The sequence below is a fragment of the Gorilla gorilla genome, chromosome 9, assembly GCF_029281585.2.
Source record: "Gorilla gorilla gorilla isolate KB3781 chromosome 9, NHGRI_mGorGor1-v2.1_pri, whole genome shotgun sequence".
Lineage (NCBI taxonomy): Eukaryota > Metazoa > Chordata > Mammalia > Primates > Hominidae > Gorilla > Gorilla gorilla.
Genome location: NC_073233.2, coordinates 100,676,577 through 100,692,705, shown reverse-complemented (window position 1 = coordinate 100,692,705; position 16,129 = coordinate 100,676,577). Strand labels below are relative to the sequence as shown.

At 42.5% G+C, this 16,129-nt stretch overlaps 1 protein-coding gene across 5 annotated transcripts in view; it reads right to left on the bottom strand.

Annotated features, from left to right (window-relative positions):
- The window catches only part of FAT3 (FAT atypical cadherin 3), a 676,861-nt gene that overhangs the window by 123,572 nt on the left and 537,160 nt on the right, over nt 1–16,129 (bottom strand). For 4 of the 5 annotated variants that reach the window (XM_055356052.2, XM_055356051.2, XM_055356053.2 and 1 more), the window contains 3 exons: nt 10,759–11,073; nt 7,837–8,047; nt 7,352–7,420 (listed from right to left, as the gene is read on the bottom strand). In XM_055356052.2, coding sequence (XP_055212027.2) covers nt 7,352–7,420; nt 7,837–8,047; nt 10,759–11,073 — 595 coding nt within the window. The remainder of the gene's footprint in view (nt 1–7,351; nt 7,421–7,836; nt 8,048–10,758; nt 11,074–16,129) is intronic. The other variant, XM_055356056.2, reaches the window with a different exon arrangement.

Genomic DNA, 16,129 nt, shown 5'->3' with positions numbered 1-16,129 from the left:
GCTGAACAATGAACAATATATTACTTTTATATAACAGTTATGAATAGTCAGTTAAGGGAAGGAGAATTTTACCTGAATTACTAGAATCTGATGTACAATGACATGGAATAAATAATATGGTTTACTTAAAAAAAAACCTGGCCATATATATATTTCAAATACTTATTGCTTGCAGCTGTCATATACACTTAAGATTATTTAATTGCAAGAGAGAATATAATTGCCCTTGACATTTAATTAAAGTTACGGAGATACGAGAGTATCAGAAAATTGCTTGGAGATTATATACTTTTTAAAAAATTTCATCTAAAAAGAGACTCATCTTCCAATTAATATCTTTAATTGATTTGATGAGGAGCACTAAATATTAACTCCAAAAAATTGTTTGAAGATAGGATAAGGAGAGAGGGGGGAGTCTAGGCTGAAAAGGGAAGCAAGCCTTAGGTCACCATTTCTTATTCAAAGGGAATGTTTCATGTTGATAACAACATGAAATAAAATGGAAGGCTGATTTGAGTGTCTTGAAAAACCATCTTCATGAGCAAAAGAGAAAAAAAACATGATCATTTGCTATTAAGCGGTACATTCTGAGAAAAAATTTGCCATGGAAACTTTCAAAGAAAGGACATAAAATTGCCTCATAAGTCCTGTATGGAAGGAAAGATGAGAATGTAACTTCTCAGGTTGTTTCTAGTGGGTATTAAATCCCATTTTAAATCACATTTAGAATGTTTTCTTTACCAAAATGTTAACTTTCTTAAATCTTTGGGCCATAATATTATTTGGAGGTGGGGGAAGGAGTCATCCTCTAATGTTGATTATTTTAAAATGTGAAAATGTGTGAGTCACGTCAAAATAAAGATTATGCAAATTATAAAACTTTAGTTTGCTCCAGTTTAAAGATGATTAAAAATAAAATTTAGAGAACCAGCAAGCATAGATTTCAGTTTGAGTTACTGTTTAAATGGGGCAGTCCAATTTGCTCTCTCACTTAATTTGACTCACATTTTCCCCAGGGCCCTGTATAAAAATACATAATCATCGCACGTGCTTAGTGGTATAACATTTACATATGGCATATAGAGTGTGTGCTTTTTCTTAGTCGTTTTTCATATCAAATACCATTTTTGGCTAATTTTATGGTTTTTTTTTTTACAGTTCTCTCTCTTCCTGTGTGTGTTCATATATGTATTTGTGTGTGTATGTGTATGTGTATATCTCCCTCAAATTCTTTAGAACAGAAACCTCTAAAGGGACAGGGGAGACAGACCAAGAGCAGAGCCAAGAGCACTTGAAGGAGAGCCTACAAACTATGTCTCTCAGCTTACCAATATAGCTAGCAGCCTCAGACACTCATTTCCAGGACATTTGCTCCTAGTTAAACTAAGATTTAATGTAAAACAAAATCTTCCATGAGTTTTAAAATGAATTTCTGACAAGGGACACAGAATCTAGACCAGCAGTTTACCATCAACTCTCACACAATTTAATAACCTACCACTTAAGCATCCCATTTCATAAACGACTCCATATCTCTCCCCCCGGTCTCATTTTTCAGGCTCCCTTTTAGCCTGAAAGTGATTTCATTTTCATAGGAAACCACGTCCAAATTGTCCAGGGTGAGAATATCAAATGCAAGGAGTCCATTTTCACTAGCAGCATTCCGCTTAAACAAGGTGTGCTTCCTCAGAGCCAGTAACAGAACATGCAAAGCCAGAGTGTGTTCAGTGCAGCAGCGTTAGGCTCAACAAAAGGTGGGGAGGAGGGAGGACACCGCAGAGCTGGTCTGAGTTTCAACAAAATGGGAAATTAGAAAAGCCACAGCCTGAGCGTTGCTGCAGGGGTGTGCGGCAGAGATGGTTAAAAGCGAGGTTGTGAACAGCCCACATAACAGATAATTCACATCAGGGACGTGTCTCTTTGACCATTTTCGGTCAAGACAGGTGTAATAGAGTAAACAAAGAGCAGATGAGGCACAATGGATTTCTATTGGATTCTAAAGTTAAACATCCCAAGTAGGAATGTCCCAAAAGGCTTTAAAGATGGGACATAAATGGAAATATTTTGAGCCAGCAGCTACTGCTTAAATATGCTGGGCATTGGAGCACTGGGCCGTGATTCAGTCTAGTTTTTCTTCAAAGAAGGGTACGAAGCACCTCTGTCCCTCCATAAAGACACCCAATGGTGAGAATCACACAGCTTCCCCTTTAGAGAGCTTCCAGGTCCCTCCCCTAGCATATGATTCTTTTCCACTCCACATATAATTGTAAAAATACCAACCCACATCTAGTTGTCACCAAGGGGAAGGTGTTATGTGAGCAGCTTCCAGAACACGGAGCTGCCGAATCTCAATGAATTCAGGGAGTTGTGCACAAGCTGTTGATTCAGGTTCCGCATGTACACTGAACTTAAGAAAAAATGCTAAACACCAGTTACAATTGGATCTTGAAAATGCTAAACACCAATTATCGTTTTCCCCTAATTTTCTGCCTTGAAATGAAAGCAAGCACAGTACCTGGCTGAAAAGGATATTTACTTGGAAGACAGGGGACACCAGGTGGAGGTCAGGAAAAAGTGGCTGGAAAGAAAATCTCTTCTAGAATCGAGTTTAGGATTCATTTTCTTAAAACTATTAATAGTATATGAAGTGTTTCTAGGCTTCTTCTTATTTTCCTGAAGTTTCTACAGATGTGCTCCTATGGACCAGACTGTTGCTATGGAAAAATGAGAGGCTTATTTGGGATCAAATTAGGGAAAAGGGGCAGAATAGGGGAAATGAAGTGTTTGATGTCAGTTGAATGACTTGGAGCAAGGGTCACCCTGATGCAGGAGCAGCTGTAATAGAAATGACGTATGAATATGGTTTCTCTCCATATCACTGGGTAAGAGTCTTTTGCTAGAGAAATACAGCCACCTGATTAGGGAAGACCCAGAGGTGTCCAAGCTCTAGTTGAAGAACAAGGCTGCTGCTAGTCCTACCAGAGACTTCAACGGGCCTACTTCATTCATCTCTAAATAAGCGATGGCTCCACTGGGGACAAGGTTCAAGAAAGACAGGCAAAAGCTTATGACACAGCAGCAGCCTGGAGCCCAAAGTTTGAAGGAACCTATGACAAATGAAGGGTCAAAGCAGCCTTCCTGAAACACAGGAAGACATTTCAACTGGAGTTGGAACTACGTTCTATCACTCACCAACAGAGAAACATTTTCAAAGAGCAGCCTTACAGTAGGCAAGATAAAGAAAGATATTTTAGGTGCTTACTATTTACAAAGAAAATTATTTTTCTCCCTTAAGTCAGGTGAAAAGCTAAAAAATGGGTGACAGCAACCCCCCATCCATCTGCAGGTAAAGAGGAACTGTCTGAGGTGTGTAATAAAGGTGGCCTTCTCTATTCAAATATTTGCCAACAGAATAAAGATACAGGGACTGAACCGTGAACCAGATTGCATGCACATTAGAGAGTCTGTAAATCAAGGAGCTGTGGAGTTGAAATCATAGTCCCCTGAGAAGTGTGAAGATATGTGATAAAGCCACAAAGGATTATGGGTTATTTGTGTTCCCTTCACTTTCTTTCCCTTTTAACACAGAGAAGGAACATGCTGTGCGTTGGGCTGTTTAAACACAGAACAGCTGAACTTTATTATGTTTCCTTTTAATTACAGCTTTCTTAACTCAGTTACAAGTAGGGCTTCTGTTTCTGGAAGCTGAAAAGTCTCACTGCATAACATTGTAAGCAGTGGTCTCCTTGGAGGCACAAGAAAGTGTGTGACAGATCCTTGATGCAAGGGTCCAGGCTTGGAACAAAATCTTGCTTGCTACCCAGCTTTTGTGAATTCATATCATGGTGGGAGACAAAGAAATGCAGTTAAGCAAGAATTGGCTATATTTGGAAATGCAGAAATGGGGCGACTTTACTCTCAGGGGAAAAGCATGCTGAAACACTATTTCTGCTCATTTAATGAGAATTTATTAGTTATAGCATTAGTAAGCTGTAAGTGTCATGCCAAGATGATGTCTTCTCTGTAACTCAGTGTCTCTTTAGGTGTCTGCAAGCACTAGGTCTATAATGGAGCCAAATTCTCACTCCCTTGGAAGAGTCATAGAGTATTTACCTAGGCAAGGCCCATACTTATATCTGAGACCTCATTTCAGATCCATGCTGATATTACATACCTAGTGCCTATTCCAGGCATTCACTGCTATGTTTCTTAAGCATTGAGGCGCATTGTTCCCTCTTTCCTCTGTATGTTAGCTTGGCCAAAAAAGATGCTTAGGTAAGGAGGAAGGGAACAGAGAGATGAGAGTTTCCATGGCTGAAGATAAATAAGCAAGAACTCTTGAGAGCGAGAATAAAACATCTGAATATGATAAAGGAAACAATAGGTATTTAAAGAAGGGGAAAGATGTTGTCAGCAGATTGAGAAAAAACAACTCTGATGGATTACAAAGATTTTCAAAAGGAGGATTTGGTGGAACATGGACCATATCAATACTGAAGTAACCAACACCTGGGAAAAGGATTTTACTTCTGCGCTGAAATAAAGATTTGGTGTTTCAAGATGTTGTTGGCTGGATGTGGGGATGGAAATAAAATCATGTTCTGTTTGGGCATCTGGCCCAGTAAGTTCAATTTGGAAAAGAAGCTTGGCTAGATGTTACCTGATTTACAGTGAAATCTCTGTGATGGAAGCATCCAGACCAGAGGGACAACCCTGTAGGTCCTCATTCAGAGACCTACAAGTGCACTGAAACTGAAGGCAGTCTCTAGGAAAAGTATAGCATTTAGAAATACACCAATGAAGAAACATGAAAACTGATGCCATGTTCTTGATGATGGATCCTGGGTCTATATTTAAGGTAGCTTAAAGGGACTCCTTCCAGGGAGAGCTCTCATCTGTAAACTGCCTCTCTCTTCTTGGACCAATGATGTTTCTATTTTGTCAAAGGTGCATAGTGTGTAGGTTGCCGTGGCCAGTAGCACAGTGGAAGGTCACACTGACTCTGAGTAGGTTCCAGGAGGCATCAGTAGGGTTAGCATAGTGGCTGCCTGGGGTATCTCCATCATTCACCATAGTTTATTCCACTCATCCTGGGTTGGTAGCAACAGAGGTTTTGGCAGGAGGAAGGAATGAGGAAACATGGGCCTTAACCATAGGGGTTAAGAGTGGAGACAGGATAAGCACAAATGAAAACGTACAGCAGCACTCATCATGCTGACATGAGAAACTTGCAAATCAGGTTACATGCAGTACTGCTAGGTATGCTTACCTACAGACAGTCACACACACACATGCAGGAATGATGAAGAGTTGCAAGCCTGACCTGGATAACTAGAGTCAGGCAGCTGGTGAGACTGACCATTACAGAAAGGCATGCCAGTAGGATTTCAAAAGCAGAGTACAAGTGAGGGCATCCCAGGGAACATGGGTGGTAAGTGGGATGTACTACGGGTCAGCAGGTTGAGTGCATGGATCATGCCAGGGAGAGATGTGACACTGTCAGGCTGTAGAGGTGCTTGGACACTGGAGTGTTCAAGGAAGAGGGAGAAAAATCAGTGGCTGATGAGAAAGGGCAACTCATCTAATCTCAGGACAGCACACTAGATATTCTGTTGCCTATTCGGTTTCTGCTGCACTCTCCTTTAGGCCTTTTTTTTTTTTTTTTTCTTTTTGAGACAGAGTCATGCTCTGTTGCCCAGGCTGCTGGAATACAGTGATGCAATCTTGGCTCACTGCAACCTCCACCTCCCGGGTTCAAGCAATTCTCCTGCCTCAGCCTCCCCAGTAGCTGGGATTACAGGCGCCCGCCATCATGCCCAGCTAATTTTTGTATTTTTAGTAGAGACGGGGTTTCGCCATGTTGGACACGTTGGTCTCGAACTTCTGACCTCAAGTGATCCACCCACCTCAGCCTCCCAAAGTGTTGAGATTACAGGCGTGAGCCACTGTGCCCGGCTAAAAATCACTATTGCACATGTCTCTGGACACCTGGCACTAAGGGCACGTGTTAGAACTGAATTGCACTTTCTGTGACTCTGGGGGTGGAAGTGAAGAAATCATTAAAGGTGACTGTACAGAAAACCAGACCATGACTACGTGCAACCCTTTGTGGTGCCAAGAAAGAAGAAACTGCATCAGATAATATCTTAATGAGCTGAAAATTACTAAGAAGATAAAGAAATGGAGACCCCTTTCATGGATCAGAAGAAGTTTGATTTCAAATATGTTGAGTAGCAATGAAGAAAGAAGTGAAAGCTTGCTGTGAGGATGCCCATGTATAGGATGGCATGATTAGTACCAAGTAAGTAAAACAAAAATGTTCCACCATCATTTCATCAAATGAAACACGTAGAAAACAGCTCTTTGCTTTTTGGAAGTTCAGAGGACTCTCTATAGAGGTTTGACTGCGGCCCATGGGGCGTTCTTTTTCTGTGCCTTGTTAAAACTGCTGTGCAACTTTCTAAATGCTTTTCCCAAGTACAGCCATTCCTGGGGGGGAGAGGCAGGTTCCTGCCCATCCTTTCCAGGCAGTGCCATGGGGAAGGAAATGATTCCCCCAGACCGACTCTCTCCTGGATCCCCTGCCTCCCACAGAGAAGCTTGGGAAGTCAGCTTTAGCTCAACCCAGTGTCGGATTGGGCGACACACACTCTCCCCTCTGTTTTAGCAACAGCCTGTTTTGTTTCCTGGTCCTCGGCACTCATTTCCTCTCCAGCGCCTCTCCCTGCTGGTTTGTCAAGGGCCATAGGGCTGTTTTGCCCTTTCCTTTTGCAGCCTGGCGTGCTTGCTTGCTTTCTTTCAAGGAATTTAAAGGTTGGCTCCCAGGGTCTATCCTGCATGCTTCCATCTGCTTCCTCTATTCGGCTTGCGGGGGAGGCTGACTGGCTATATATCTAGGTTCCATTTCCTGCCCTTCCTCTTATGGACGACAGCCAAGGGACTCTCCTGATGGGGCTTTTGGTGCATGAATGGTACTACCGCTGCAAAACAGAGGGGCTGAAATACATTTTAATTTCTTTTTCCATTGGAAAAGGCCCAGTTAAATAAACCAACCTACAAAAAGATAAAAACAAAACAACAAAAAGCCCACATACCTCAAAAGCAAAGAAATAAAAGTCAAAACAACCCCCCCCCCCAAAAAAATCCAAACCCTATCAAACCTCAAACAAAGAAGTCATTGGATACGAGTAATGCAATAGTTGTTAGAGGCATATATGAAATCTGTGGGCTGTACTTCAGCCTGTCACAGGCAGTTATGAAAGATGTAATTCAATTTGCTTTAAAAAAAAAAAAACCGTAAAAGGCAGATTGGATAGCTGTATTTTAGCAAATGTGTTTGCACTAAGGGTACCTTCTGTTGAACAGTTCTGCCCACAAGCTGTCTGTAGAATATAGAACATCTCTCGAGCATGCTTGCCACCTTGAAGCAGGGCAGTCGGGAGCAGAAAAAAAAAAAGAACAGAATGCAGAAAAAAGGTGAAGAAAAAGAGAGAAATGAAGGACAGCAAGTCTAGTACCATCAATACATTTAGAAATGAGATTAGCCAAGTGTGACAATAGAATTTAAATGACACACAGAAAGACATTAAGATTGCAGTAAATAACGTACTATGGAAAATCCAGCCAGAGAGCACTTTCGGTTCAGCTTAGCTACAGAGTTGGAACGAAAGCACAGGTCGATTATTCACTTTACTGGCTCTTTTGCATTCCAGCACTATACATCTTTTAATCTTGGCACTAATTGTTAGTTTTTTGCTTTCTTTCTTTTTTTTTTTTCCTAGTTGCTTCAGTCAATTATTACATTGCATGATACTGCTCTGTAAGACTCGAACTTACCAACTATGTCAAACCACAGAGGGGTGTTAGCTGGCTGCACAGACACCACCCCTACAATTTCAGTCACTCTATCACTTTCCATGACTGTGAAGTTATAAAACGGCTCATCGAAGGTCAATGGTATAGGTGAAGGGGGTGGTTTCTTAATCCATTCAATGTGCAGGCGGGCCGTGGAGGATTTCTGTGGGCGCCCATTGTCCACTGCCTTTATCTACTCACACAGGGAGAGAAGAGAAAGATGTCTCAGACCTCTGATTGTTGTAGAGTTTGGATCTGTCACTCATGTTGCTGGGCCAAGAGTCCATCTTCAACACAGTGTCAGCAAGGGGAAGAAAGGAGCAGAGGTCTGGGGAGTAAAGACTTGGGAATGGAGGGGAACAACCCAGTCATGTGCAGACCTTGCACCATGTTTGCCAGAGGCTCTCTGGACCACAGTCAACTTTACAGATAGGGAGACCTTGAAAGACAAATGCTGCACTTACAGTTTGTGGTGATTTGTGGGCCTGAATAATACTTATATGAATAGAAATAGCTAATTTGATTCCTGAGAGCATGATCCTAAGCCTCACCTCTGGTGGTGATATGTGAAAAGGAAGAAAGTGCATTGTGACACCTTATATATGTGTGAATGATACGTGCAGAAGTGTGTGTGTGCATGTGTATGTGTGTGGTTGTGTTTTGCAGTGTGTGGTTGTGTTTTGCAGCTCCTCCCTTCTGCTATATGTGATTGATAGCAGCACAGGATCCCAGGAGCAAGATAGAGTGGGCTGGGAAAGGGAGCAGCCTGGAGCTAGCTGCCTTGAGGCCCTTCAGTTTTGCCACCTGCAAAAAGGTAACAGAGAACTCTCTCGATAGCACAGTCCCTGGAGGCAACGTGGAAGGGAAGACAGGGCTAATGACTCTCCTCTGTGGTCATAATTAGCTGATATAAGGGCTGAGGAAGCAAGTCTACCTGCCCAGCTGGGCGGGTGAAGAGTCCAGGTGAACCCTGGACTCAAATGGGAGGGTCAAAAGCTCCAAGAAGCAAAAGCCAAAACAAAACAAAAATAAAAATAAATTTTTAAAAGGACTTTCAAGTATTACGTTTAAAAATAACATTTATAGGAACATAACTGATAGCTATAGCCTTTCAAAACAGTGACAATGCATAGCACCCTCATGCTATGTGTTCATGGATGATTTCTTTGCCCTAGAAACTCCCTGTGGGGTGAGAAAACTTGATGATACATGTCTTAAGCCAGGCTCCCCCAGGAGCTAAGACAGGCATTTGAGTACAAATGGTTTTTTTTGGTGGGGAAGTGCTCTCAGGAGAAAGAGAATAGAGATCAGGGTGGGCAGGGTAGGAGTTAAACCAGGATGTGGTCCTGGCTGACCAGAGGGATCCCATGGGGAGCTCTGAACCATTAATTGCACCAGAATTGAATCCACTTTGAGGCAAGGGGATTGGACTTTTGCATCTGGGTGTCAGTCAGCCAGTGGCTGTGGGCTGCTAGACTGGAGGCTGGGAATGTAGACTCTCTTTCACCAAGAATCATCCAAGGATGATTCTCTGGAGAACAGGGCAGCTGTGAGCCATTGACAGCCAATACTTGCAGTCTGAGAATGGGATTGGGGCAGCACACCAACAGTATCCACTTGAATCTATCCAGTCCTCAGATTCCCAAACTGCAAGTCTCACATAGCTGCAATGGCACACAGCACATCAGAGCTTCTAACAGTAGATACAGAGCTGGTGTTTTACTATATTTTTTTTCTCTGCCCACTGTTCTGGACACATAACTGAGCACAGCAAGGAGCCCACGTCTAGACCACAGGAGAGAAAGGATAAATCAAGGGACTCAGGCCATTGTTTAAAATAATAAAGGACAGACCTAGCAGAGAAGGATAAAGACAAAGAGAAGAGTGATGGATGGTGCCTTTTTTTTTTTTTTTTTGAGACAGAGTCTTGCTCTGTCACCCAGGCTGGAGTGCAGTGGCGTGGTCTCGGCTCACTGCAACCTCTGCCTCCCGGGTTCAAGCAATTCTCCTGCTTCAGCCTCCTGAGCAGCTGGGATTACAGGCACACACCACCACGCCCAGCTAATTTTTTATATTTTTGGTAGAGACGGGGTTTTACCATGTTGGCCAGGCTGGTCTCAAACTCCTGACCTCAAGTGATCTGCCTGCCTCGGCCTCCCAAAGTGCTGGGATTACAGGCATGAACCACCGTGCCTTTGTTGGGACCCTGGACCATGCTCATTGCTTGTAAGGATACCAGCTGCCTTTCTGGAATAGGTACTGCCTGGCTAAAGTGGTTGGGGTCAGGGGAGCACACTGGCACTGTAGATACAGGAGCTTTAAGTTTCTACATGACATGGTGCCCGTGCTTGTTTTTACTTTTCTAATTTAATAAAAAATTCAGTCACTTTATACTTGAGTTTTTTCAGTTTTTATGGAATAAACATCATTGTGATTTGTGTCTCACAATTTACACAGCTATATCCATGCTCTATCACATTGTTGATAATTTCAAAAGTTGTTTTCTATGGGAAGTCTCGGGGACAGGTTGAGAGATATGTTCAGTGGTGGGTAGGATGTGTTGCCCTGCTGTTCCCCCACCTCTAGTTTGCATCTATGTTCAGCACTTTGAGGATGATTTCGGGCTGCAGAAAGAGTGGTTGAGTATGTGGTGAAACAGGCTGTGGCCTGGGAATGGGGGAAAATGCTGACAGGACACAACCAAAGGAAATTGTCTCGTCATTTAAGAATATCAATGAAACAGGCAAGAGTTCTCACCTGCACTTGCCTCCCAGGAAGAACCCTTCCACAGCTGTGTGGCTTCACTTTTTACTCTACAGATTTATTGCTCAAAGGAGTATACTTGAATAAGAACATAACCACTTCCCCCCATCTGCCGTGCTGCTGGATTTTGGAAGATCTTACCGTTAGGATGTCATAACTGCCTGCTGTAAACTGCTTTCTAGAAGAAACCATCCCAGTTTTAGGGTCAATAAAGAACTTTCCGTCATCATTCCCATCCACAATACTGTAGGAGATTTCTGCGTTGGGGCCCTCATCTCTATCAAATGCAAAAGCCCTGTAAATCGGTTCTCCTCTCTTCTTTCGGTCACGTTCTGGCAGTTTGATCTGGTAGACCTTCTCTGGGAACTGGGGCTTGTTGTCATTTTCATCTAGAACCTGAACCACCACCCAAATGGTTGACTGTTTTGGAGCGGGACCACCATCTGTCACAGTCACCTGAAAAAGAGAGTATGATGTGATCAGAAAGGAGAAAATTATTCTTGCTATTACATGTTAACCTATGGGTGTTTCTTCTAATGCACGGACAATGCTATCCTATCCAAATTCTTTTAGTATTCATTTTCTTCTCTTTTTTCATATTTCTATAGATTGAATTGTGTCCCCCTTAAAATTCATATATTGATGCTCTAACTGCCCATATGTGGTTATTAAGGTTAAATGAGATCATAAGGATTTAGTCCTGATCTGACAGAACTCATGTCCCTATAAAAGACAAAGAAACACTACAGATCCCAATCTCTCTCTGCCATGTGAGCACACAGAAGAAGGTAGCTGTCTGCAAGCCAGGAAGAGAGCCCACACCACAAAATGAGCCCTGCTGGAATGTTGACCTTGGACTTTCCAGTCTTCGTGCTATAGTCTGAATGTAACCCTTCAAATTTCATATGTTAAAACCTAATTTCCAACGCAATAGTATTAGGAGGTGGGGCCTTTAGGTGGTGATTAGATCATGAGGATCAAACCCTCATGAATGGGATTAGTGCCCTTCGAAAGAGGCTGTGAAGGCTTGCTTGTCCCTTCCACCATATGAGGACATGACCAGAAGGCACCATCTAGGAGGAACAAGCTATCACTAGACACTGAATCTGCTAGTGCCTTGATTTTAGACTTCCCAGCTTCCAGAATTGTGAACAATAAATTTCTGTTCTTTAAGCCATCCAGCCTATGGTATTTTATTACAGTAACCAGAGCAGACTAAGACACATCTCCATGTTAAGATTTGATTTTTACATTGTCATTGAACAAAAGGAAAACTATGATATATGTTCCACTGTTTGATGTCTGATTTTAAGTACATTACAATGTCTTTAACAATTGCAAAATATTTTTCTATTTCTCTCTGGAAAATGGGAGGGGGATGTACACCTCTCCCCATGTCACTATGATGCTGTTCTCATGTGTGCCTGTGAAAATTGAGACAGAAAAGAGTAATGAAGAGCACATACATAATTTTCACAGAATATATAGACTTTGCATCCTGGTGTAAATAATTTTCTTATTAGTCATAGTGATAATCAGTATGATATTAACACCTAACATGTGGATGGTGTGGCACAGTTTATAATGCACTCTTTCATGCATTATCTCATTCACTTTCCAAAATATCCTCTTCAGTAAGTGAAGCAGGTTTATTTATTCCCATTTCACAGTTGAGAAAACAGAGGCTCAAAACAGACCATTGTTAATAAGTGGTAAAGCTAGGTATTAAACTTTTGGAAATTGTTAATGTTCTGTTTAACAAAAAAATGGAAGAACCCATATTTAATCTTTAAATCATTAGCTTGAATGAAACAGATTATTACTTCCATATATGTACTTGGAGGCTGGAAGGAACATAAAGATGTGCTCAACATCAATAGGAGAAAAACAACAGTGAATCAAAGCAGCTGGTCAGCTACTTTTTCACCTAATAAAACAACCTGACAGGTATAACTGAAACAAAGGCCAAAAATGTGGGAAAACACATTAAAGCCTTTTTGCAAAATGGAATTGCAATCTAGTTTAGTTTCTCTTACAAGCTGCCTAGGAGGATAGCTTTAATAGACTTAAGATAAATTTTCATACAAGTTCTCGCTTTCTTTGAAAAATCAATCAAGTTTCCTTCCAAGGTTATTTTCCCAATTGCTTTGTTGTGTTTCACAAAAGAACCACATTGGGACCAAAATGTGCCAAGGTTGGATTTTGACTCTTGAGCTAATTCCTTGACATGCCAGTTCTGAAGAGGCACATTCTGCTGCTGCTGGTGAACGCAAATGTTACACTCCCAGGTGACCTGTGTTGACCAAACATATTGATTTCTTGGCTGCTCAACTACTCTGCCTCTCTTTTCTGCTTGAGCAGCCTGTCCAAATTCAGACAACTCTCAATGTCTTCATCGTGCACAAAATCACCTCCTTGTCAATTAATGCCCTGCAATGGGCTCTGAGACAGTGTTCTGGAACTGCTTCAGGGATAGGTGGCTGCCAGGGAAAGGAGCCCCTCTTGGCAACAGTTCGCTGCTCACTAGAGGATGCTGCTGCTATAAAATGTTTTTCTTTGAAACGGACCTGGATTTACAAACCCAAGTCCTTGAGGTGTCTACCTACAGGCGGGAAGTGTGGTAGCTGCACAGCCCTTGAAGAATCTCTCAGGAGTGCTACGCATAGCGGGTCACTCGTCATCACGTTACCGCAAGCACCCAGCTCCCTCAGGCCATGAGGGCATCCTTCAGGTCCTCTTTTCTTTGGAGAGCTGTCCCCATCCTTTCTGTGGAGCTTGCTACTCACCCTTTAAGTCCAGCTGAAATGTCACTTCCTTGAGGCTACCTTCTCTGACCCCACAGACCAAGTGCCAGCTTTCCCGCCCCCTCATTCTGTACTGTTAAATCACCCTATGCTTTTCTTTTGTAGCACTTACCATTGTGGAAATTAATTAAATACATGATTCTCCACTTAAGTGGATAAACTGCATAAGGGCAAAGACAGACTGTGCTTGTTTTCTCACTGCTCTCACCCCTGTGTCAAGCCACAGAACATGCTCCATTCATGCTTATTTAATAAATGAGGCTCTAATGCAGGTCCTACTTGAACAGTCTCTTTAGCCAAATCAGTCTCACCCTGCAAAACCTTCTGAGATGGTTCAAGGGCCTTAACAACATAGCTCCAAGCTGCTTTTCCTGCCTTTTTGCCAATTACTCCTCCATCTCCTTACCCATGGTTTCATCTACTACCTACATGCTGCTAATTCTCCAATGTGTATCTCTTGTGCCTAAGCCTATTTCCTGATCACCAAACCAACATGTTCAACTATTTACTAGTAATCTACTTTCTGGATCCTAGCACCCCAAAAGTCACAAACTGAAATCAATACCCTCAAACCTTCTCCTTTTCCTATGTCTATTGTCTTAATAAATGGCACCCCTATCTACTCACACACTGGTGCACACTAGAATCCTAGGCATCCCTCTGTCTAACTATCGATATCCAATTGAACTTGGGGACCAACAGGTATCTCACACACACCCCTCGCCCCAAGCCAACTCTTCTGCCACACTGCCCTATTACAGACCCCCCTTGCACCTTGCTTGGATGGCCACAGTAGCCTCCTGGCCTCCCTGCCTTCAGCCTTTGCCTTTGTTGTAGAGTGATATTTCTTCTTCAAAAATCTGATCATGTCGCTGATTTGCGTAATACTCTTCAGGGACTCCTTGAGGACAAAGATCTGGCTGGATTCTCTCTGCATCTGGCTTTGTTGATCAGCCTGTACTGTCTGCCTCTTTCTCATCTCTATGCTCAGTTACATGGTGAGCTTGGGAGGTCCTGAGCATGCCATGCTCTTATAGCTCCATTCCTTTGCACAGCCATTTGTCTTCATGGAATGCCCTCTCCTGGGAATATACTTGACTCATTCTAGAAGCCTCAATCCAAACATTCCTGTGAAGCCATTCCCTGCCTCCTGCAGACCTATGTAGGTGCCCTTAGTATGTTTCTATACCACTATGTGTATAGTTCTAGGACACTAATTATCATCCTGCATTTTAAGTGTCCATTTGCTTGTTGGTCTCCATTCAATCCTTCTAGACTGTGAGCAATTTGAGGTCAAGAGAACTGTCTCTTATTCATTGTTATGTTCTGGCACCTGGTACAGCTCTAAGTGACAAATATTCTACGAAATCAAGAATTCACTTACCTACAACTCTTCCCTATGATAATAAGTGAAAAGAACATTCAGACACTGAGGGTCTCTGTATGAAAATTAACATATAATCTCCCAAGTGCTTCTAGTGCTATGATTCTACTCATGGGGGGTCAGCTAGAGGCGGACAGTTTTAACCATGCACTCTGAGGTTTATACTCAGTTTACATAACTGAGAACACTACCAATCTAAAGATTATGAAGATAATGCAGAATGATTATTAGCCACTCCTCAAACTGTGCTCACTTTTGTGGACATTCATCCAGCCTCCTGAAATGATTTATTCCCATGTCTGGTTCCTTCAGTGCACTGTGAGCTACTCAAAAGCAGGAAGCTTGTCTTTTTCATCCCTTTCTGAAACCTAGTGTCCTCCTGATAAATGTTTGCTGAACTGAACTACACTGCTAACCTCAAAGTCTGAATTTTCATTATTATTTCTCTGGACCCATTCATCTGCCCTGCCACATTTGTGCCTGGAATATTAATCATCAATGATTAATGGAATCATCAATGGCATCATCAATCATTCCATCAGATTCTCAGACTTCAGACTTCATAATACGTTAGGCCTGAAACCCCCTTCGAATTAGCCCATATGAAAGGAGTAGCAGCAGTGAAGATCAAAGCAAAACTAGCTGAGATAAATCCCCATCATCTCCTCTTCTGCATCATTTCTCACTAAGGATGCAAGAAACGCACCATTGTTTAGAAGTGACCCGTGTGTACTCCTGCTCTGCTACAGCCTCACAAAAGAACAGAGAACCATCCTCACCTAGATTTTCTGCTCTTATTGCCAATCAATAATCAGTGGTGCTGGCAATTAACCCAAAGCCTGAAAGATTAATTTCTTTAGATGATAACAGCTATCACCTAATAAAAGGAGCCACAAATAGGCTGGGTGCAGTGGCTCATGCCTGTAATCCTGGCACTTTGGGAGGCTGAGATGGGCGGATCACCTGAGGTTGGGAGTTCGAGACCAGCCTGACCAACATGGAGAAACCCTGTCTCTACTAAAAGTGCAAAATTAGCTGGGCATGGTGGCACATGCCTGTAATTCCAGCTACTCAGGAGGCTGAGGCAGGAGAATTGCTTGAATCTGGGAGGCAGAGGTTGCAGTGAGCTGAGATCGCACCACTGCACTCCAGCCTGGGCAACAAGAGCAAACCTCTGTCTCAAAAAAAAAAAAAAAAAAAGGAGCCACAAATAGTTCATTGGTCTGTGAATGCCAGGCAGAGCCAGGAGGCAGGACAATTACAACAAGAAACATGTCTTTAAGTCTATTCCTGGAAGAAACAAGAGCTTCGTAGGACTAAAAAT